The sequence below is a fragment of the Salvia miltiorrhiza genome, chromosome 4, assembly GCF_028751815.1.
Source record: "Salvia miltiorrhiza cultivar Shanhuang (shh) chromosome 4, IMPLAD_Smil_shh, whole genome shotgun sequence".
In the NCBI taxonomy this organism is placed as follows: Eukaryota; Viridiplantae; Streptophyta; class Magnoliopsida; order Lamiales; family Lamiaceae; genus Salvia; species Salvia miltiorrhiza.
This window is the reverse complement of record NC_080390.1, coordinates 41,535,165-41,558,957: the sequence shown is the minus strand read 5'-3', so window position 1 is coordinate 41,558,957 and position 23,793 is coordinate 41,535,165. Positions and strand designations below refer to the sequence as shown.

At 35.1% G+C, this 23,793-nt stretch overlaps 2 protein-coding genes across 5 annotated transcripts; one reads left to right on the top strand and one right to left on the bottom strand.

The window, feature by feature from the left end:
* Positions 1 to 8,334: 8,334 nt before the first annotated feature.
* Positions 8,335 to 11,459, bottom strand: LOC131021727 (uncharacterized). Of its 4 annotated transcripts, XR_009101049.1 has the most exons (4): positions 11,003 to 11,406; positions 9,107 to 9,329; positions 8,617 to 8,786; positions 8,335 to 8,490 (listed from the first exon to the last, which is right to left on the bottom strand). XR_009101049.1 is itself a non-coding variant. In XM_057951005.1 (2 exons), the coding sequence occupies exons 1-2, from the start codon at positions 11,219 to 11,221 to the stop codon at positions 9,108 to 9,110; spliced, it is 441 nt and encodes a 146-aa protein (XP_057806988.1). In that variant the 5' UTR covers positions 11,222 to 11,398; the 3' UTR covers positions 8,971 to 9,107. The 4 variants fall into 4 exon arrangements, 1 of the variants encoding a protein (XP_057806988.1); XR_009101051.1 differs by having other exon boundaries at positions 8,335 to 8,786; positions 11,003 to 11,459; XR_009101050.1 differs by having other exon boundaries at positions 8,335 to 8,786; positions 10,799 to 11,402.
* A 4,287-nt stretch (positions 11,460 to 15,746) lies between these two features.
* Positions 15,747 to 16,736, top strand: LOC131021726 (protein MIZU-KUSSEI 1-like). Its single transcript, XM_057951004.1, has 2 exons — positions 15,747 to 16,192; positions 16,273 to 16,736. The coding sequence occupies exons 1-2, from the start codon at positions 15,747 to 15,749 to the stop codon at positions 16,517 to 16,519; spliced, it is 693 nt and encodes a 230-aa protein (XP_057806987.1). The 3' UTR covers positions 16,520 to 16,736.
* The last annotated feature ends 7,057 nt before the right edge of the window (positions 16,737 to 23,793 follow it).

Below are 23,793 nucleotides of genomic sequence, written 5' to 3'. Positions count from 1 at the left end.
CAATTTTACTTCATTTCCCTATCTACTAACTACTCATATACTATATATTTACTAAAATAAGGCATTCCTCGTTAAATTTAGACTAACATTGCTGATTGAATATTTGTTTTGTATATATATGATTGATAATTTTCGTAGTGGGTCTTGATTTACTTTCTAAAAACGGTGATGTAGAGAAAATCTTTATCCAAAACAGGCGTGATCTAACTGAATCGATAATATATTAATTAACTTATAATTATTCTACAGTTATTAAAGATATATAGTTCTATATGCTACGCTTAATAAAAAAAAAAAAAAAAAAAAACTAAGTAGAGCTGCTGAGAAAATTCCGATCCCGATCATTGTTTAGATTTGATATACTAACAATATATAAGTATGGAAATGTTGTCATTGGACTTACCCATTTTCTTACGAGTATTTATGTTTAAATATAGGATCTAATGAAGAAACATCCAAGTGAAAGTGATTAATCACATCAAGACAATTCTTAGGGTAGTCTTAGACCTTATATGCATCCTCCATCCTATACCTTGAAAAGAAAAATTAAAGAAAAAAAAAATGAAATTGAAATTTAGACATTAATTCCTTTCAAAATCAAAATTGATAGAAGATTTTTTGTAGCCCACTGTTTGGACACGCAGATGGGCGGGGGAGAATTCTTTGGCTGATTTGTTTCCGAGACTTTATCGTCTCAGCTCCAACAAAGAGGGTGTGGTTGGTTGTATGGGGGGAATGGATTGAAGGAACTTGGGAGTGGAAATTCGAGTGGGATAGGATCTTGAGGGAGAGAGAACTGGAGCAGCTTCGAGCTTTAAGGTCTTGTGTTAGCAAGATTCGGCTGAATGCAGGTACAATGGATGCTTGGAGATGGAAGGCAGCCGGTTGCGGAGTTTTTTCTGTCAAGACAGCCTATGAGACATTCTTTAAAAACAGGAGAATGTCGAATTTGTGGGGAGTTCAAAAGGAGATGGCCATGATCTGGAAAGCCCAAGTTCCAGCCAAGGTCATCGCCACAGTTTGGAAGGTCCTTAAAGGAAGAATCGCAATGGTGGACAACCTTTGGAGGAGACAAGCGGCGACACACTCGGCGGCTGATTTATGCGCCCTTTGCCAGTTGAAAGAAGAAACCATTGAGCATCTCTTCTTCCTTAATTTGCCAAAAAACTGATGAAATCTGGAAAGAAATCTTGCGCTGGACTGGTAAGCAAGCAGTCTTACATTTTAAAACCAAAGCACATTTCAATGATTTCGTGAATTTGGGGAGTAATAAGGATGTGGACTTCTTCCTTGCTGTTTGGATGTGTGTGATTTGGAGCATTTGGAAGACTCGAAACAATTGTATCTTCAATCAAGGAAGTTGGAACAAAGAAAGAATGATGGCAGAGATTAAGGCGAGATTGTGGGCTTGGCGATCGGATTCGAATCAAACAACGCAGGAGCAAGAGTTTCGATGTTGGTTTTCTGCTGCTAGAGGTATTGACTAATAAAGCTTGGGTTTCAGATGACGATCCTGCTCAAGACCCTCTTTTGTTCTTTTGCTTTTTGATTCAGCTGTGGTTAGGAGATTGGGCAGTCCGTTTTTTTCTGGGTTTCTTTAGTGTTGTTCATCTGGTTGGGGTTTTTTTCTTTCGCCCAATCCATTGTCTTTTCTTGTTCGGTTTTGTACACTTGGTACCTCTGGTACCTTGTGGTTCGACCTGATTTTTTCTTAATGAAATCTCTTTTCTCTGATAAAAAAATAAATAAATTATTGTCTAAAGTTCGAAATTACAGCTTGTAGAGTTGTAAAGCATTAATTTCATTGTGCCAACTTCTGATCAAATTATTCTATCGTTGAACATTTAATAATGAAATTGACACTACCAGAAGATACAGAACCGATCATCTATCCACTGTGAGCAAGCATAATGTGTCCACTATTGATGTGACAATTTTAATTTGGAAAGAGAATTAACATATTTTATTCTAATTAAAATTATCTTACTCTAATTACGATTGTCACATCAGTGGTGGGTACATTATGCTTGCCCACGGTGGATAGGTGATCGTTGCTGCCAGAAGATAATCTAGACAATGTGTTTTAAAAACCTTCAATAACTTTTGAATTTCAATGTTAAAAGAATATTTAAATCTTAGTTTCAATATTCTCGTGCCAAAAAATGGTAGAGAATTCTCAAGGTTGAATCTTAATTACTTGCTAAGTTTCAAATATTAAGACTAAATTATAAATATTTCCAAAAGTCTGGAATTAAATTGCACATAAAATCCTTATAATTAGAAGTATTGCAGCTCAAGAAAGATTTTTTTAATAAACAAATTATAAATAAATTTTTTAGTTACCCTAGAAATTAGCATTTTATTTTATTTCCTTTTTCATTCTTGAAGTAATTATTTCAGTTTATTTTTTTCCTTCATTCCATTTCGTTATTAGTGACATCAGATTTGAGGCGAAAGATAGGTGATTTTGTATTTTTATTGCGTATATATGTTGGTTAATTTTTCTAGCTGCCTCTTCAAAGTTGACTATTTTTTGTATCATACATGGTCATAATTAATTAAAAAAAACTATGAGAACTTAAACGTCACTCATGACTAATATTATAGTTTTCGTTAAATTAATCGCAGCTAGGTGATCTAGCATCCACCATCGTCGTAGTTAGATCGTGCAGCACGTGCCTACGTGCCGGCCAGTTAACATGATTAATGATGTCTAAGGATGTCAATTCATATAATTTCGAATTAGTTTTATCAGATTGTTTCATTATTCGAGTATGGACTAATCGGCTCACAAAAAATTTAGGTTTGAAATTATCAATTTTAATTCTAAAAGTTTAGATTTTGGGCTAATTTATTGTATTAATCGGGCTCAAAATTTTCTTTAAAAAAAGAGTTAATTACCTATAAATACACGAATTATATTTAAATTTTGATTTTTAATCAAATCTGTTTTCTTGATCAAAAAACACATTTTTTAAAATTCCTACATGACTTGTATACGTGGATACATTAATCTATATGGAATGTAGGTTGTATTATATTAAAAAAATGAAATAACCTAAATGAAATTGTTAAACAACACCGTACTCTCTTTCTCTCTCTCCAAAACCTTTATCCAAAAATCGATCTCAATTTTGCAGCTGCGGCCCAATTTCATTATCTTCCACCACGTGATGCTGATTCCGGCGAGGCAGTGCCGGAGATGATTTGAATGAATCGATTATCGTAAGGGATGAGCATGATTTAGTAGTGGCTAGAGTCGTGGCTGAGGCTGAGTCGTCCGCTCTAGATCCAGAGGAAGCCCATGGCGCTGCCGCAGAGGGCATGGATGAGGGGCTGTTTTGTCGAATAGGTCGATTTTGGTGAAGTCGTGGACGAGTTTGCGGTAGTCTTTAGAGATTTTGAAAACGACGTAGTGTTGGAGATGGAGGCTAGGCACGGCCGAGGTGGTAGGCAACGCCAGTTTGAGACGTAGTAATAATAGTATTACTATATATTATTATTATTTTTTTTGGGAGGGGGGCGCTCCAAGCTCGATCCGTCTTTAATGTCTGGAACTAAAGATTTTAGGTTCGAATTTACAGTCACGTGATCCTTTAATATTTTTTATCCAATCGTACCCCCACCCCCCACCCAAAAAAAAAATTAATAAAGTTCAAGAGTTGAACTATTTTTCTAACTAAAGCTAGCTGAATCCAATCAAAATAGGAAAGTAAAATTAACCAACTTTCGCACAAAATGAAATATTGCCAAAAAAAAGTTTGCACAAAAGAATATTTTAGATCCATTTGTTACAATAGTGAGTGTTCATATATTTACTCCATGTAAATACAAACACACACACGCACATTACATTTAAATCTATATATTATATAAAGAAGCAGTTTAACGGCATTAAATTTTTAACAGATCTTACTAATTATTTAACGTAAGTTTACACTCACATTTAACGCCATATTTTAACTTACATGTAATTAACTAAATCCCACTAACCCGCAACATTAACCCACTATCAGTCTATCACCCGTAAACATTTATAGTTTGTATAAAAAAGTTGCACCAACTATTATTATTGCCCACTAAGCCCATTACTTTATTTATTTATTTATTTATCTATTTATTATATGAACACTCAATTCTTAAGCAGTTTATTATTATTATTATTATTATTATTATTATTATTATTATTATTATTATTATTATTATTTGCGCCATTTTTTATAGTTTCTTTTAAATGATCGTAATAAATAATTATGTGATCATCAGTTATTTTAAAAAGTAATGACCCTTTTTTTTTTTGCTTTATAAATAGCATAAGACAAGCGCATTCATGGTAAGTAAGGTTATTGTTGAAATGTTAAATGAAGTTTCATCTATTTTTCTTTTTAAGTTTCGATTTAGACTATTTCTTTCATATTATTGTTTCTCACTCAATTATTGTAATATGCATGTCAATAATTTCTTCTATTCAGTTTTAATTCTTATTGCTTTCAATCAAATTTGGACTTGATTTGTTTATTGATAATAAAAAAAATGATTTTTTTTTCTAGAAATCAATTCTGATCTGATGCAGTAATTTCACCAATCCAAAAATCCAAGAACTTTCGAAAAAGAAGAATTTTGCCATACCAAAAAGGCAAAAACATCCGAAAAAGAAGATGAGTTGCATTTGCAGATGAAGAAAAAGATGGTTAAATCTCCAAATGTAACCTTTAATCGTCTTTTATAAATACAAATCTAATTGACATTATTTCCTTATCAATTATACTCATCTCCTTAACAATCAATTTATGTCTATATATTTCTTTGATGAGAAGAAGAAGAAGTGATGCTTAAGAAAAAGCGGAGAGGCAGAAGCAATGTCGGTAAATAATAAGTTCACCTGATTTCCTCATCCAAAGATTCATCAAACGCATTCTCCGTCAGAAATCATGGTTGATCTTCCAATCAAACCATATGAAATTTATCAACAATCATCCTTGGTTCGTCACGTACCGTCAAGAATGAAGCATTCGTACGTTGATAGAAAATCGAATAAATCAATGGTCGTTTCCGATGAGAATTGCGCAGGTTTTGTAACCCTAAAAATTGATATGCGAACCATATAAATTATTAAATTATTGAAGTGGATGTATTTTGGTGCTTGAAAAGACATAAAAATGAGCCACATGTCATGTGTGTATCTTTCATGCACGTGAAATCGTGGGTTTGTATTGGACTTATTTTTGTTAATTTTGATGGTGCATGGTTAGGTTTGGGTTCCACCAAAAGTTTCGATCAATTTCATTAGTTGAATTTTTTGCCTCAATATCTCGATCGGTGGATTTAATCTGATCGAGATATTTAGATACAATATATTTTTATTATATTTAATATTTATAATATTTATTTAACATATAATTTATATTATATATATGTGTGTGTGTGTGTGTTGCTTATATTTATTTATTTATAAAATTTGTCGTTTAATTTCGATGTCCTTCGTGCATTGCACGATTGAGCATATACTAGTTGAGGAATAAAAAACTAATTCATAAACAAAGCTATAATTAGCAAAAATTCTAGTGAAATTGAATGATACGATTCAACTTTGGTATAGCTGTCTATAAATAATATTTCATTCATTACTTTTTGCTGAGTCATACGTTTGTTTATTGCACTATATATAATCATTTCAACATTATACGAGAAGAGGGCGCTACAAGGTGAATGTTGATGTCCTCTTTGACTTGACGGCTAATATATTTGGAGTGGGGGTTATAATCCGTGACGACAGAAGTCGCACGAGAGCAGCTGTTGCGAGGCCTCTACCGCCCTTTTCAAACGCCATGCTCACCGAGGTAATGGCGGTGATGCATGGTATTGTGGTATGCATTGAGCATCAGTTATGGCCAGCGGCGATTTATACTGATTTCATGCTCGCAATTCGGGTTATGGCGAACAGAGAGGAGGCCGAAGTCTTGCTTTTGGATGACGTGAAGGAAATCATCGAGAGTGTTCGAGATTGTTTCCTCATGGGTGTGTTTGATGCTTATAGATTGGCTAATAGAGATGCACATTGACATTGTCTTGCTCAATTTAGTTGTACTTTAGACCAACCGAAGTGTTGGACTACTGCTTTTCCGGATTGGCTTGTATCTGTTAACACTTCTAATTATGCATGAATAAACGCTCGTCTTCCGCTTAAAAAATATATATATAATAATAAGAGTAAAAATTTAAAATGCCCACTTCCTTATCTTTTTTTGTAAAAATGCCCTCTCTTATTATACAAAGCATTCTATGCTCTATTCTTTAAGTACCCTTTGATTTGATAGGTTTGCTTGGTTTTTTGTGAAAGTCTTACACATTTGACCGATTTGACAATTATCAATCATAAAAGTCAACGATTTGACAGCTATCAGTCAAGAGTACATATGATCGGCCGGTGAAATCATGTGTCCGCCCGGCCGGACACATGTTTTCACCGGCCGGACACATGATTTTATCGATCGGACACATGTCTGACCGATAAAATCATGTGTCCGGCCGTTAAAATCATGTGTCCGGCCGGTGAAAACATGTGTCCGGCCGGCTGGACACATGATCTAGCCACCCACCGATCATATGTACTCTTGACTGATAGCTGTCAAATCGTTGACTTTTATGACCGATGGCTGTCAAATCGGTCAAATGTGTAAGACTTTCACAAAAAACCAAGCAAACCCATCAACATCAAAGGGTAAATTAGGCACTTCACATATTTAGGGCATAAAATGCTTTCTATGATAAGAGAGTGCATTTTTCAAAAAATACATAAGGGATGAGACATTTTTGCCCATTAACACTAATAATAATATGTGTATAGTTGTTTAATCCAATAATCTCACAATTCAAAGGTTAAAAAACACACAAAAATCATTTAGATTCAGACTGACAAATAATTTTAAAAGAACATTAACAAACAGACACAACCAATAAAAAACACCAATAAAACATCAAAAATGTTATATTTGAGATCATATGAACACATCTAGAAACTTTATATAGTGTGTATATATATATATATATTAATTACATTATTACATTATAGATAATGTATATAATACGATTTAATAGTCATTAATGAATTAAGAAAATTATGCTAACAACCCAAATCACATCAATTGAATAAATTATGTGAATTAAATAGATTAACTTATGGAAATATTAATCATACCATTAAAAGTATAACTAAACATAGAAAAATAAATTATGTCAATTAATTAGATTAACTTATTGAAATATTAGCAATATCATTAAAAGTACAACTAAAGATAAACAAATGGACTCATACTATAATTAATATAATTAAGACTGAGTATTTATCATAATATTTACTTAAATTAATTTCTAAAAATGGAATAGTGCAATAACTATTATATATTATATAGATATAGATTTCTAAAAATGGACTTTGTGATCTTCTATTATAAGATTTCTTTGAATCAGGTTGAACGGATGGACTTTGATTAAATTTTGCTCAAAATGACCTTCGGACAGTAATACTCCATCCGTTATCCATTTTTTCTTTTTACCTTTTTGCCATTTTAGCCTGTCTCTCAAAATTTTACTTCTTTCTATTTATACTTTTTTAATAATATTAATTTACACAAACCCCTAAAAATAGAACCTTTATTCTACTTACTTTAACACTATAATAAAAATAGGGTAAATATCATAAAAACCCCTGAAGTATACTCACTTTATCAAAAATACCCTGAAACTTTCAAAATGTTCTATAAACCCTCAAACTATCAGATTTTTATCAAATATATCACCAAAAACGTGATGTGGCTCGCCGGATGCCACAATGTAATTTATATTTAGTTTTTTTAAAATGCAATGACAAAAACGACGTCATTTCGTACCATATTATTTAAAAATTCATATCTTTCTCAAATGGGTAAAGTATTGAAGAACAGAAGGAGTAGTTTTCAGGAATTTTTTATTTTTTATTTTTTTTTTCCATCACCATTCGAGCTCAAAACTGTTAATTGAGCTATAACAGGAATTGAGATTTTCTATAACCTTTTCCTATGGAAATATAATTGACCTAAATCTAGATTTTCCCATACATAAAAGGCCCAATAGCTTAGAAAACACCAATCTTTTGTCAGTGGCTGAGATTTTTGTCAATTTATTAAGCCAAAATAGAAAAACCAAAGATAGCCAATTTATAATGTTAAGAGTCAAAATAGATGATTTGACGCAAGGAATTTTATAGTATCAATTAGGTGTCAAGAAAACCAAATAAAATGGCAAATAGAGCTTCAACAACCTTAAAGAAAATTGAGAGTATTGGCCAGAAAGAAAAAATCACATAGAAATGACATTTTATAGCTGTTAGGCTAACATCAAAATATGTTCAAATGGTTCTTTACATATAGCATCAAGCATGTGATGTAACTGCTACGTGCATCCCTACACAGCCACCCCACCATATTTAGAAGAGGCAGGGATTCAAGAAAGCTGAAGATATAAAAGAAAGGAGTAGTTATCTATAGCTACAAAAGGAACACCAAAAAGCACAAGAAAACAAAATCAAAGACTTTAGCTGCTCAATTATGTGAAAGAATTGGAGCCCATTAGCATTACCGTATCGAGTTACAGTTGAATGCAATCAGGCTGCGTAGCTTGGTGTCTATATACATCGTCTAATCACAGTCTTTGTCTAATCACCCTCAAACAGTCAAGTTCATGGGGAAGGTCTACTGAACTGTGTGTTTATCTTATCATCATTATGGATGATCACTAAAAATGAATGCCTGAAAAATAACAAAACCAACCCTTAATATTCAAACAAAGGGCAAAGGATACTGATTTTTCACGTATTCAATGTATTAGATAAGATTGAAGGGTGATTAAATAATCCACCCAACTTTCACTCAATTGGATGATTAGATGCATGCCGAGTTATCCATCACGGGCCCAATCACGCAAACCAAACACTTGATTAAGTTGGATTATTTTATCAATCATGCTAATTGATGAATCCAGGATTATATTTTCTTCCTATGGATATAACAGGCTAGTGTGCATGCATCTTTGTTTTTGAAAAGTAAAACAGAGATAGTATAAAACATACATTACTCTTGCTTTTCATGTTGATCGCTCCTGGAGGGCTCGGAGCTAGAATCCAAGCCTAAACACTTGAGAACTGCTCGTTTAGCTATGTCAAAATAGTTGCAAGGGTGGTTGTGAATTCTGGAAAATGAAGAATCCTTTGAAGAAGACTCCTCCCCGTTCTGGACTTCTCTGGTAAATTCTGCACTGCTTGCTCTATCCCTCCTAGTCCCCTGGACTTCTGCCTGTCATGGACAAAACATATATCATGACCAGGAAACAATATCCTAAGGTCCATTACTATATATCTGGTTATGAATATAGCAACACAATGTATGCAGATAACAAAACTGATAACTTGTGGCCAGAATCAAATACAAACTTAAAATGGCACCTGCAACCCTTCTTAGTGGTTTTTCTATTATCTATGGTTTTGGGATTGAACTTGGGCAAACAATATTGGCTTTAAAAACAATTTAAGAGCAAGACAGAGTGTTCTTATTTTCAACCCATACAAATGAAGACATGAAAGGGAATGTCTCGAAATCACTAATATTCCTATTCTGCAGATTTTGAACAACAATATCTATATTCAGATTTTAAGTGAACTCTAATATAGGTTTAAATTAGTTTAAACTTTAATTAGAACTTGTCACCAAGGCAATAACTCTGGATAATAAAACCCAAACAGACCAGGTCAAGAAGAAAGACCACCACATGACAACTTCTAAATGATGGTCATTCACAAAAGATGATCTACAGCCATAGACTACCACTTTACGTACATCCAACTATCTCAGTATAGTGGCAAACATCTTATTCTCATAAATAAGCATCAATGAGGCTTTTCACTTAAATAGATATATCGGCTTCACCAACTGCAGAACAAGAAATACTGGCATGCTCACATCAGCAACAAAACACAAATTTAAATTCTGTCATTATGACCAATTCCTAAAATGAGTACAAGAGCGCCTCATGGTAAGTATTAGAACACACAAAGACATAAACTCATGACTTTTTTGCTCTAGCTTTCGTATTTGACACATTTGTTAGACTTGGAACACACAGACCACCCCACCCCCCAAACCCTGACCGGAAAATTTGTAAACGTAGTAGTAGGTACATCATTTTTTTTATCACTCTGATACCAGACCTTTACAAATCCCTATGGGAGCATTTACTTTGCATGATTGATAAGACACATGATATAGTATTTTTATCCTCAAAATAAGGATTTCTTCAATCTCACCCTTTCAATGGGATATGAGTCAAGCAAAACTATCTCAAATTATATAAATTATCAAGGGCCTTGGGATATCCCAAAGTTCCAAACTATCTTAGTAAACAAAGGATTAGCCTTACTATTTTTATCTATCTATGCCAATCAGCATCCTCAAAAGTAAACGCCCCTTAAATGTAGATAAATTGATTCGATTCCCCTGGATGCTGAAGTCGCATTTCTAAGGTAAAGAAAAGGGATTAACATAGATAGATCTAAGTTTAGCTTAATATTAACAACTGACCAAATGCGAGGAAAAAAATTACAGTACTAAACAAAAGCCAAAAAGAAATCACTCAATCAAAAGCAACAAGTGTAAGTGCCATCAATTTTGCCTCAAGGTCGATCAACTTCAAGGAAATTCCAAGAATGGAAAATTGATAACATTTTAAGTTTCATTTACTTTTGGAATTTCAATAAAAGGAATACCACCTTTCTAATTCATGCAGAATCACAATTTTATCAGCCATTCATTTCAGTCCAATCGCTGCACAAACTAAATCAAAACAACTCAAAGATAAAAATATTTCTGCGGTAACTCTCAATTCACCCGATTCTCAACAGTAAATAAATTAAAGATTATAATCGGCAACCAAGAAATAGATGTCTAAGAAGAGTAAGAATTTGATTAACCACCTTAGCTCTCGTATGGGATGAACTGGGATTGCTGCGATGAGGCGGTGGCGTGGCGGCAGTCGATGGTGAAGCAGCGAGGTAACTGGAAGGTTCTAAGGTAAAGACGCCGAACCCAAAAAAGAGTAGAATGATGAGAAGAAACATTACAATAAGTTGGATCCAAATCAGCCATGGAACTTTGAAGCTTTCTACGATAAATTCGTCGCCCAAACCCGACATCTCTTGCTTGTAAATCAATATCTTTTTGTGTAATTCTGCAGAGTCAACTTAATAGAGGGGGAGGCAGAAAGAGGAGAGAGAAACGGAGAGGGGTGGAGGAGAGAGAAGCGGTGAAGATGAAAGTTGAGATTAGCAGAGCTGTGCTGTTTTCATAACTTTTAATACGATTCAGGTAAATCGTTAGCTTCTCTTAGTAGTCAGTCACATTGTTAAATTGTTTTCGTTGAAAAATGTCAATATGTTTTCTGAAATTTTGGAATTCTAATCTATCGGTTTCATTTGAAACTTTCTATTTTTTTTTTTAATTTGTATCGTTGCATTTGAATGTTTAATTTGAATATTAGATAGTTGAGTTGGAATATAAGTCACGATATATTTTATATATAAGTGATTAATATTGTAACCCAATATTTGATAAATAAGAATATGATTATATGAATTTACTAACCGATAAAGCTTTTATCACGATTTTTACTTTGATATGCATATTGAATATTTTATTTGCAGTGAACAAAATTTGTTGACTTGGCCCGGGCCCAATTAGCATTCTAAGTTGGCCCAATGAATCAAGCAACTTGGTCTATCTAGTCCGAAGCTTCAGACCAACTTGAATTGACAACAAGGATGACCCAACCACTTAAGAAAACTTGTTCGTCTAGCTCGATACGTCAGATTGGATTTACTTCAAGAACAACCTGGACCGACCCAGGTTGGATATTTCATTTCAAGACCAACCTGGACCGGACATAGGTTGGATATTTCACTTCAAGTCCAATTTGTCTAATAGGCAGGCTGAATAATTCGCACTCACCCTGAGCTCGTCAAGCTAGCCCACCAATCTGGCATGATCTTAAAAGTCCAATCAGCCAAATAGATTGGCCCAACTTTCTATCTCTCGAATTCTCTCTACTTCCGCTACCTGGCTCATCGCTCTCACAAGTCGGAAATAGCCAACCTGGTCTATCTCCCAACCTTCCATTATCATAACCCGCTGTCACCATTTCCACCATCCGAACACAGCTGACATCTTGGAATAACCGTTCATTCTGACATGTCTTTCTCTCTTATTTCATCTTATTTATCATTCTGCTTCGTTATTCTGTTACTAACTTGAACGTCGGAGGCTCTACGGTCGACATCCCTTCATGGTGCTCAATCTAGGGCTTTTATGTGTTCTTGTGTTGATAGGTTGCTAGTGCCCAATGGATCAAGACATTCCGACGTCATCCTCAATTGTAGATCTGGCCTCTACATTATTATTAACCAAACTGCATAATTTTTAGGAAAAATAAAAGAAAAAAATGATAATAAAAAAGATGAAATCTAGAATTTAGGAAAATTTGTTAGAATTAGATGAAATAAACAGTTGAAAAATTCATAACTTTTAAATATATAAATCACCATCATTCATTATTATAATGACAAAATTACCATCAAATTAATTTAAAATTTATTTCAAATTGAAGTTTAACTTTTCAATATAATATAGATTTGACAATAAATTATGTTGGGCCCAAAATGAATAAATCTAAGATATACAAAAAAATCTATAATTAGTGGGATATATTAGAAAATTTGAGCCCTCAAATTTGTGGAGCCCTAGGCCATTTGGCCCGCCTTGAGGGCCGACCCTGGTTGGATGCAAAATATATGTATTATTATTAATACTAGCTATTTTTGTCTTGCTTACATTGTATGTGTACTTAAATTAATGTATGCTCTTATAACTATGACATATGTAAATAATAAGTACTCCCTCCGTCCCAGCTTTTTGTATCCACTTTTAGTTGTAAATACTACTAAAAGTGAATACAAAAAGCTGGGATGGAGGGAGTATTAAATTAAAATAATACTCCCTCCATTCATAAAGACTGTGTGTTTATTACTGTTTTCGTCTATTTACAAAGATTGCGTGTTTTTTTTTTTTAGAAATCCTCTTTATACTGTAAACCTCATTCACACTCAATATTTACAAAATACCCACTTTTACTTTCACAATTTGCTGGGCCCAATACTACCTTTTAACACTAAAATCACATTTTTCAATTATTTTATTAAAAACTTATGTCCTCCATTCCACCACACATTCTTTGTGAACGGATGAAGTATTTAATTTGAAAAAAAAAAGAAAATCATCTAAATAACTTTTCACCAACCATTTTATCATCTTTCATCGGCTTAATGGATAAAAGAAAGAGACGATGGAATATGAAGATTGAAGCATATGATAAAAGAGTAATGCATTTTCTTTTGATATATTGTTAAAAAGATAAAGTCACAAATAATGCCAAAACATATAAAATATTATGCAAAAGATAAGTTAACCGAAAAAATTGCATTATGAAATGTTATGCAAACTTTGATACAATTACAAAATTAAGTTTAGTCGTCTAAAGCAAAAGGATCCATATACAAAAAAAAAAAATACATTAATAAATCACTCTATACGTAATATACATAATAGGGTTAAGTACCATTTTTCCCCTATCGATGGCGTCCCTATCGCGTACAGGACCCTAAAGTTAGGGGGGGGGGGGCGCTGTTTACTACCTCAACGTGGTAAAATCGAAGCAAATTTTCCCCGCCGCTTAACGAATGTTAACACCGTTAGTGTTTTTTTTTTTTTTTTTTTTTTTTTTTTTTTTTTTTTAAATACAGCCGCCTATCTTTGCCTTTCTCTCTTTCTCAAGCTCTGCCGCCGGCCGGCCTCCATCTCGGTCCCGATCACCAAATCCGCCCCCCAAATACTCCCTGAGAAATGGCTCCACCATCACCCTCGGATTTGCGGTGAGCACGCACCTCCACCCGCAGGCGGAGAACACGCGCCACGCCTCCGGGTGGGCGTCCCCGGCATAGAACTTGGGCAGGACCGCATGCGCCACGCATAGGGGTGTGCATCGGTTCATAACCGAACCGACCGACACACATTTTAACAAACCAAAACCGAACCGAGGGGGGAAATGTACAAACCGAACCAACCGATTTATATGGAGAAATCGACCTGAACCGAACCGGTAAAAACCGATCGATTTCAGTAGGTTTTTCGAACCAACCGACCTACTGTGTTGTGCTGCATCAGCGAGGAAAGATCCATTCATGGCTAGAGAACTTATGAACTGGGATGGCGAGAGAAAAGAGTAGAACCAGATTCAAGTTTGAATTTTGGATTTGAGCTAGAGAATGTATGAACTGGGAGAAAAAATATCTAATTTCCATGGCTAGATGATTTTCGGCAGAAATTCGAAAACTTTCCTTGAGATACGGAGGAAGCATATCTATCAAGGAAAGGAGAAGATCTCCAAGCCGATGAGCCGAGCTGAGATTTCTTATACAGATATATATGTATGATCTTTAGTTATAATCAAAACTAATCAAAACTTACGTAGTTTTGCTTGTGGGACATGGAGTGGGACACAATTTGTGGTACGCTGGATCTCATCCGTATCAAAGGTGTAGCACTACATTACAAGTTTCACACAAGTAATAAGCTTAAAAAAGATGTTATTGCACGAACAATGTATCGTTTATTGCATTTTTTTTTCCGCTTTATTCTATGATCAGACATGCTGGTAAATTTTTATTACAATGCATATTAGTTTATATTTGTGTGCGAATTAGTTTTGTAAATTTTTTGAAATCCAAGAAATAATTAATTTATGTTTGTGTGCAAATTAATTTGTGTTTGTTTGTATATTAGTTTATGTTTGTGTGAGAACTAGCTAGTTTATGCTTGTGTACGTATATATTAATTTGTGTTTGTGTGAAAATTAGTTTTTGTTTGTATACCCATATTAGTTTATGCTTATGTGCAAATTAGTGTCTGTGCACGTGAGAACTATCCAACTGCACACAATGTGAAATCCAAGATGAAATCGGAGAATCATTCTTAACCTCTAGACCATAAAGACCTTTTGATCACACAGCTTCAAGAAACGAATTGATACTCGAAAAATTAGGATCAAAGTAAGATTGGATGTATGTTAGGAATCGGATCAGATAAATATTGAAAGCACGGCATAAATTAGTACGTACTGATAATAATTATTTATCTTGTTTTGTCACCATGTGCTATGTTTTGGCGTTGCGCGTTAATTGAGGGTTTGCACTATTTTTGTTCGGATAAAAGATACTATATGTGTACATGTATAATGCATTTGTTAAATTTCACTGAGATTGATATTCTTCAGTCTATTAACTATAATTAAAATTTAGTAAGTATGGACACACCAGAATATGCCTCAATTGTGAACATACCAAGAAAAATAAGAGATGTGCAAAAAAATGTTGTGAATAATTTTGTATTTCATTATGAATGTTAGTAAAAAACAAAGCATAAGCATAAGCATGAAATCTTTGGCTGAAACTCGACCACCAATATATACTCTCCTCCCCATGCACATTCTATTACTAATTTTGTTTACATTAAACCAACAAACAGAATCTGATCTCTCTCTCTCTACACCTCGCTCCTTGGACCCAAAGCATTGGTGGATCTTGTGATGATTGCCATTCCCCTCCATTGGTGATGGGGGATCCTCTAACACCCTCGGCCGGCTCAATTCCTCCTCCACCACCTCCGCCGCCGCCGGTGACCCTTGTCCAGGCATCCTCGTCGAGGAAGAAACACAAGCCGAAAGTGATACGCGCGGTGCGCAACGCGTTCCGATCGCTTCCCATCATAACCCCCGTGGTGAAGATCCCCGGCGGCGGGAAATCGGGGGGCGGGGCGCGCGTGACGGGCACGCTCTTCGGGTGCCGCAAAGGGCACGTGAGCCTGGCGGTGCAGGCGAACCCGAAGACGGTGCCGATGCTGGTGGTGGAGCTGGGCATGCAAACGCAGGCGCTGCAGAAGGAGTTGAGCCAAGGCATGCTGCGGATCGCGCTCGAGTGCGAGAAGCGGGACAAGGAAAAGAAGACCAATCTCCTCCACGAGCCGCGCTGGACCATGTACGCCAATGGGATCAACAACGGGTGGGTTGGGTATCTCTTCTATATCTAATTATTTAATTCATTCATTGTTGAAATAAATTTACATATTGATGATGCTGCAGTTACGGCCTGAGAAGGGAGGCGACGGAGGAGGATCTCTACGTGATGGAGTTGCTGAAGGGGATGTCGATGGGAGCGGGGGTGCTGCCGCCGCGGACGGAGGCAGAGGGCGACGGAGAGATGTCGTTCATGCGGTGGCAGTTCGATAGGGTGGTGGGATCCAAGGATTCCGAGACGCTCTACATGTTGAGCCCCGAAGGTGTCGGAAATAACGAACCCGACTTGAGTATTTTCTTTATTAGGTCATGAATTTTTTATTTTAATTAATTTTGCTTCAATCGGGGAAATATAATACTCCTAGATTCTTCTCTGTACCATTTAGTTAATTATTTCCTTTTTATAGGTTCATGCATGAATATGATCATGATTTTAGTGAAGCGAGAGATTGTTTTTCCACTACAGGATGTACAGATAATTTCTTATCATCTTTGACAATAAAGCTTTTAACAAATTTTGACTGGATTTACGTCTGCCCTATCAAATTTTAGTTGTCCATATAAAATAGAGAAAAAGACATTCTGGAATCGAGAGAAGCAATTTTTGTTTTTGTTTTGTTTAATCTATATTATTGACCACCTTCCTTATGCATAAGTGTTTTCAAATTTATATGATTAGGTCCTTGAAAAAGCTACATATACTTATTTATATTGCTAAATATTAGGCCATATGTAGAGTGCAATTTAGAGATTGCATACAAAGTAATACTCCATCCTTCCCTCAAAAATTTGCCTCAAAGGGGAGTGACACGGATTTTAATAAAATTTGATAAAAAGTTATTTAATGGTGGGATCATATACAAAAACAGTGTTTAAAATGCTATAATTGTAAAGTTGTAAAGTTGATGATGGGGCCATATCTAAAAATAAAAAGTAAGGAAATTGAGACAAATTTTTTGGAGACACTTTAAACAAGAAATTGGGGCAAACTTTTTGGGAACAGAGGGCATAATATATATAGGCTACTGCATCATTTTTGCCTCTTTGGCCCTCTCCACGGACTCCGACACCTCTCGTAATACTAGCCTCAAGTCGAAGTAAAATACATCCAAGTTTTCAATAGTTAAATATAAAATTTAAAAATCAAAATTTTTAGATGATGACGCCAACGAACATCCTTACTCGCCCCTTCTTTTAAAATTGAATTTGGTGAATTATAAATGAACAAGTATAGAAATAATCGGTGAATTGTTGTTGAATCGTGAATTATACCTAGTATTTGATTGGAAAAGTAAGAGAGAGTAATTGGATTGCTAAGAACACGAGAGTAGATTGCAATAGTATTGAAAGTAAAGATAGCGTAGATTACAGAGTGCGTGTGCATGAGTATGTATAGATTACATGCTGAGGGCAAAATAGTAATTTCGCCTCAAAGAACATGCTTCCCGCGTGATCGAGGGCATAATAGTAAATTTACTCGCAAGCGGACGATTCCTCTGCTCTGGCGCACGGGTAGATCACCCTTCTGTTATATGGTGGCTTCTCTGGCGAGGGCCATTCCTCTGGCAAGAGCCATTCCTCTGATGACATCCGTTCCTCTGGCGAAGTCCGTTCCTCTGCTCTGCACATATTACTCCTCATCAGAATTTATTTGAAAATCAATTTATTTAAAATACTTTTATTAGCAATATAAATATAATGCATTTTTGTTCATGCTTTATAACAAGTAACAACGCATAGTATATGCACATAATAATATTAATATGCAATCATTTACTAAATTAATTAAGTAAACTTAATTAGAGTATAATTAATTAATTTGACAATTAAAAATACTTAAGGCCAAACTAGTAAGAGCACTCCCAGCAGAAATCTCAAAATTATGCTCCTATATTCCTCTCTAAAGCTTCCCTATTTAATTTTAGGATCTCGATTTTATAAATGCATACACCAGATCTCCTATTTTCTACATAAAAACAATAATTATGTGCGGACCCTATTAATTATAAGCTTAAAATAAATTTAGGGTGGGTGTAAATTTAAGATTGAATTTAGGTAGATGTAAAAAATTTCGTGGGCCTCATCCAATGTAGGAATCTGCTGGATGCATTTTTTATCCCATTTTCAATTGTTTTAGCCTAAATTTAGAGTTAGTGATGCATTTAGGTGATCTGTTGGGAATGCTCTAGAGCGTATTCTTAACCAACAATTTTAATCAATTAATAAGAGCCTATTTTAAAAATGAAATATGTGGCCCACTTAACAGATAAATCGAACAAGCCTGTCTTAGTAAAAATACTAGCACAAATCCAATTTAAAACATAACCCAAGTTCTATTAAATAAAAACAAGCCCAACATTTGAAATTAAATAGAGCTTGATAAGTGATATTTCCACGTCCATAAAAAGTTTATTTTTGTCCTTTTAAAACATTCACATAAATTAATTCTTTTCTATTTTTAAAAATTTTATATCACGTGGTGGCCATTTTCTTCACTCATAATCTATGATGCACGGATTCTTCAGAAAATAGCACAATACAGTATCGTATAAGCGCAGGGTGCGGGTGCGATTCGCGTGGGATTCGCCAGGTGGCGAATCCTCCAAAAAAAAAAAAAAAAAAAGAAGGATTCGCGAATCGGGTGCGCGCACCAATGAATAGGATGCGTTTAGGGTGCATTTTGGGCTCTTTTGCAATTTTCTCAATTATTTTTGGGCTCTTTTGTAATTTTTGAGTTATATTTGCATGCAATTTGAAACTTTTATATGCAATTCATTGAAATTTTTACTTTGACTTATATTTGCAATGCAATTTTTTTTTTCATTATTTTTGAGCTCTTTTGCAATTTTTGAAGAACTTCATTATTGAAACTTTTACTTTGACTTATATTTGCAATGCAATATTTAATTTATAAATGTTCTTTTCTTTTTTCAATTTTGGTCACATATAATAAAATATATATAAATATAACAGACGTATCCTTCACGAATCGCACCCTATAATTTTTGAAAATCCGTATCCCCGCACCCGAATTGTATCGCTCCCACCCCCGCCCCCTCGCACATGTGCAACATAGCTCATAATACAATTAATTATCATTATTAACACTACTTTTTAAGTAAGACTCATTCTCCAGTTATTATACATTCAACTATTTTATTAAAATTCGTGACGTCCGCTTCAATGACTATTTTTAATGAACGGAGGGAGTATCACCGTCTATACCCTTCTCGTCTCATTCTCTATGTTGACGAAACACATACACACAGATTGATGCCACTTTCTCGTTCATCTCCAGCGATAGCGCCGCCTTGGACCACCCCGGCATACCCCTCATCTCTTGCCTCTGGCGCTCCATCTCACTTTCTTTCACACACGCAGAATACTAACAAATATGGTTTTCGTACCTCCATTTAGTATCATTTGTTGTTCTTTCCCTTCATATTTTGCTTGTGAATGCTTGTTTGTACCCTAATATTGAGTTTTATGAAAATTTGATTCTTGGATGTAGTTTTGGTGTGATCTCAGGAAAAATCAAAGATAAAATTAAGAATGGTGAAAATATGATGTTGAAGTACATTTCGAGAAGAATTCGTGAGCGCAAACGGTGACCAAATCGGAGTTCGGATGAGGGATAACGGAGCCGAACGAGCGAACTGCACATAAAGCTCAGGACCCCCGTGGCCCCGGGCCGCGGGCCTCTGCTCCAAAATCATCTAGAACGCACGAACACACCTGCGGTCTGTGCCATGGCCGCGGGCCTCTCCAATAGCTTCCCCACATTCCTACGCCGTGGTCACGGTCGTGACCGTGAGAGAAACACTGATTGATGATTTTGGTGGGCCTAGACAGGATTTTCACTTCTAAAACCCATTTCAACCTTCATTTTTCACATCATTCACCAATTCCATCTTCCCCAATACTCCATCTAAAACCCTAGCATCCATTACTACACCAACAACCCATTTTGAAGAGCATTGAAGGGGAGAGAATGAAGAAGATTGAAGAAAGTCCATTAATAGGATTTGTCACCTCTTACTCTCTCTTTCATTTATGTATTTCTTTGATTTAGGTATTTTGATTGTAAGTATGATAGGCTAAATCCCCCTTTGATTTGGGGATTAGGCTAGAAGGATGATGTAATAGATTGATTGTTTTGCTCAATATATGTCTTGATTGTTCATTTAATTATTATCTTTTCAAGCCCTAGTTTTATGCCTTATATGAATTATTGGCCACTCTTTGTACATTTCTCATTTGTGATTTGAATCGGGAGAGGATAATTACAATAGATTTGGAGTTTGAAACATATCGACGCAATAAATTGGGAGGTTGAGAGTTGGGTGAGAGTTTATCGATCCTTTGTGCTTTTGGGAGTTATAGGTTAGAAGTTGACCGGGGGACGGCAACTATGACCCGTAATCTACCGTTTTAGTCGTCCGGGAAGGGGCTAAAACTAGTTGGGAGATCAATCTAGATAAATAGGAATGTCAAGACTAATATTGAGCTAACTTGAAGTCTAATTGCTAATTCATTGATACCTAGTCCCTAAATCATCTTAAGGGATCAGTACCAAATCCACCCCTATCGATTGCGTCCCTATCCCGTACAGGACCCTATAATCAGGGTAAGCGTTGTTTACTACCTCAACGTGGCAAAATTGAACCAATTTTCCCCCGCGTTTTAACGGTGTTAAAACGCAGTTAGAAAATTTATTTTTTAAAATTTTTAATTAAGATGAGCCACATATCTTCTTCTCTCTCTCAATTCCAGCAGAGGGGCATTTTCTACCGGTCATTCTCTTCTCCCCAGACGCTGCGTGAACCCTGTGATATCTCTTTCCTTGGCGACGCAAGACGCCGTCGCCTCCCTCTCTCATTCCGGCGACTGCAGTGGCCAGCGGAGTCAGCCACCGCCCAAAGTCCCATCTATCTCTCTATTCGAAGCAGTGGTTAGTGCATAGCAGCGACGACGGCGCCTAGCTGCTGCTGTCCGTCGAAGCCACATGGGAGGAGAGAGAAAGAGAGAGAGAGAGAGAGAGAGAAAGAAAGGGAGGGTGCGGTACTGCCGGGTCAAGAACGCAGATGAGAGAGAATGCAGTGTGTGATAGGGAAGTAGGCGCTAGGACACGGCGGTTGGCGGTAGCTCGGAGCTACTGTCCAACCGAACGAAAGGAGAGGAAGACCAGGGCGAGAGGTGGCTACAGCCTTCGTTGCTGCTCGCCGAAATTGAGAGATGAGGCGACGGCTGGTTGCACGGCGGCCTTCTTCACCGCAGAATGTGAATTGTTGCCGGAAAACACAACGATAGGGGCCTTGACTATAGGGTCCTTTACGATTAAAAATACAAAAAATATTTTTTCTAACGGCGTTTTAACGAAAATTGGTTCAATTTTGCCACGTTGAGGTAGTAAACAACGCTTACCTTGACTATAGGGTCCTGTACGCGATAGGGACGCCATCGATAGTGAAAATTTGGTACTTAACCCAATAAGTATGTTTGAAGGAGAAAGCTAAAGCAAAATGATATATTTCATTTTTATTGGGCTTTGTTTTTTGGCATCAAATAATTATTCAATTCTTTTATTAGTATTCTAAAAATTATAATAATATAATTTATTTTCCTACTGATCAATTGAAGCTTTGATAATAAGATGACATAGGTAATGAGCTAACTTTAAAAAAAAAAAAATTTATGCATGATTGGCTCATGTTTTAAAAATATATATATATTGTGATGTGAATACTTTTTTTTTATTATTGTTATTTATTCGTCTCTTTTAATTTGAATGATGTGTTTGTTCTATAATTTTAGGGAAGAAAACAAAGTTTTCCATCAAATAGGTGGAAAATTAAAAATGATACTTTTGAAAATTATAAAATAAAATTAAGGATCTTTACTGAGTAATTGATGTAGATTATTTTATTTTTTAAGAAAAAATAATTTACATTTACTTATATTTTAACTATATTTAATATTTATTTTTTTATTTATTTAATACATCATTTATTTTTTTTATATAAATTAACATGATTAAATAATGAAATTTAAAGGTCGTGCCACAGGAGGCTCGAACCCACGACTTTCGATTTTAGACATTAAACCCTAATCGCTTAGCCGATACACACATTACATCGTTTAATTTTGATGCAAAGCTATATTCGCCGTGCATCACACGAACGAGTTTACTAGTTAGTTTTTTAAAAAAAAGGAAGGAAAATTTGCATGTACTGACCGACCTCCCCCACCACCGAACTCCAATTCTTGTACCAAAAGCCACAGCCCAAAATCAATTCTTTCCATTTTTTGTTTTTCAGCAGCGCCAAACTCCATCAATCCTTCCAAATTCCAGTTCTGAATAAATAAAAATCAATTTTTGCTAATATAATGAATCCTTCCAAATTCTTATTCTTTGCAGAAAACAGCCCAACATTTACAAATTCCATCAATTCAATTCTTATTTTTGGCGTCTTCCAAATATCAATCTTTGTGTCTTCTTCATAACCTCTGAAGTTTCCGGCAAACAACAACAGCAACACACGTTGTCGTCGGAAGCAGCGCTGCTTTGGTGTTTGAGTTGTTATTTGTTGCCTTGTTCTCGATAGTGAGTCAAGATGTGTGTTTGCATGCCAATTTCAATTTCAAAGATCATAAAGAGGGTAAATGTGGAATTATAAGAAATAGTAGGAATTAGTGTTCAATAACCTTTCCTAAACATGAACAGTATAGTTGTGATGGGCCGAGCTCTGCTCAACACACAACAAGCTAAAGTGCGGCCTTATAAGCCATACCCATACCAAACAGATCGACATTATATCCTCGTTACAATTTGGTCTGATCCCATTCGGACACTTCTAATTCAACTTTTTTGTTCTTATATAGTATTATATTCCTCTCTTTAATAATATATGATAAGGATTTTTTTTTTCTCATTAGAATTTGGTTTCATACGCTCATTATGACACTTCTAGTTATATCCTCCTTAATATTCAACATGGCGATTATATATTATTTCTCAATTCAATAATATATGATAAAATTTTAATTTTTATTCTCGTTACACCCATTACGACACTTCCAATTATATCCTCCTTAAAATTTAACATCGCAATGACACATTTTGTAATATAATTATATATTATTATATTCCTCTCTTTAATAATTAATTTACTCAGATCAGAAGGTATTAATTTGGGCAAAGATACAACACACACTACAAAAATGATTCTGTTTAAAGTCCCGTGTCACCAAAGAATGACAACCAAGCAATTGTGTCACCTTTAATCAAATGTCCTTATATTTGTATACACAATAATTTTGATAGTGGACCAAACACGTAATTCATACAGCTATAATGTTTTCCATTCTATATGATAAATCAACTCTACTACATAAACTACTGTTGTTTCTGTTATCAACGGAAGATTCAATTATTGTCGATAGAAATGGTTGAATTTGTTCGAGGATTTAAAGGTGTTAGCTTCTAAGTCAAAAAAATTTAAGCACTTTATACATTAATAAAAGGGTTAATGATTCTTTTTAGACCAATTCTCAAAGACAAAATAAAAAATACCTACTATAAAAGAA

What these genes read in the sequence shown, in the direction of transcription:
- LOC131021727 (XM_057951005.1), bottom strand. Translation starts at nt 11,221, where the DNA reads ATGTCGGGTTTGGGCGACGAATTTATCGTAGAAAGCTTCAAAGTTCCA. An exon ending in CATCCCATACGAGAGCTAAG is followed by an intron (nt 9,330 to 11,002) that starts GTGGTTAATCAA and finishes TGTCCATGACAG; the next exon opens with GCAGAAGTCCAGGGGACTAG.
- LOC131021726 (XM_057951004.1), top strand. Translation starts at nt 15,747, where the DNA reads ATGGGGGATCCTCTAACACCCTCGGCCGGCTCAATTCCTCCTCCACCA. An exon ending in GCCAATGGGATCAACAACGG is followed by an intron (nt 16,193 to 16,272) that starts GTGGGTTGGGTA and finishes ATGATGCTGCAG; the next exon opens with TTACGGCCTGAGAAGGGAGG.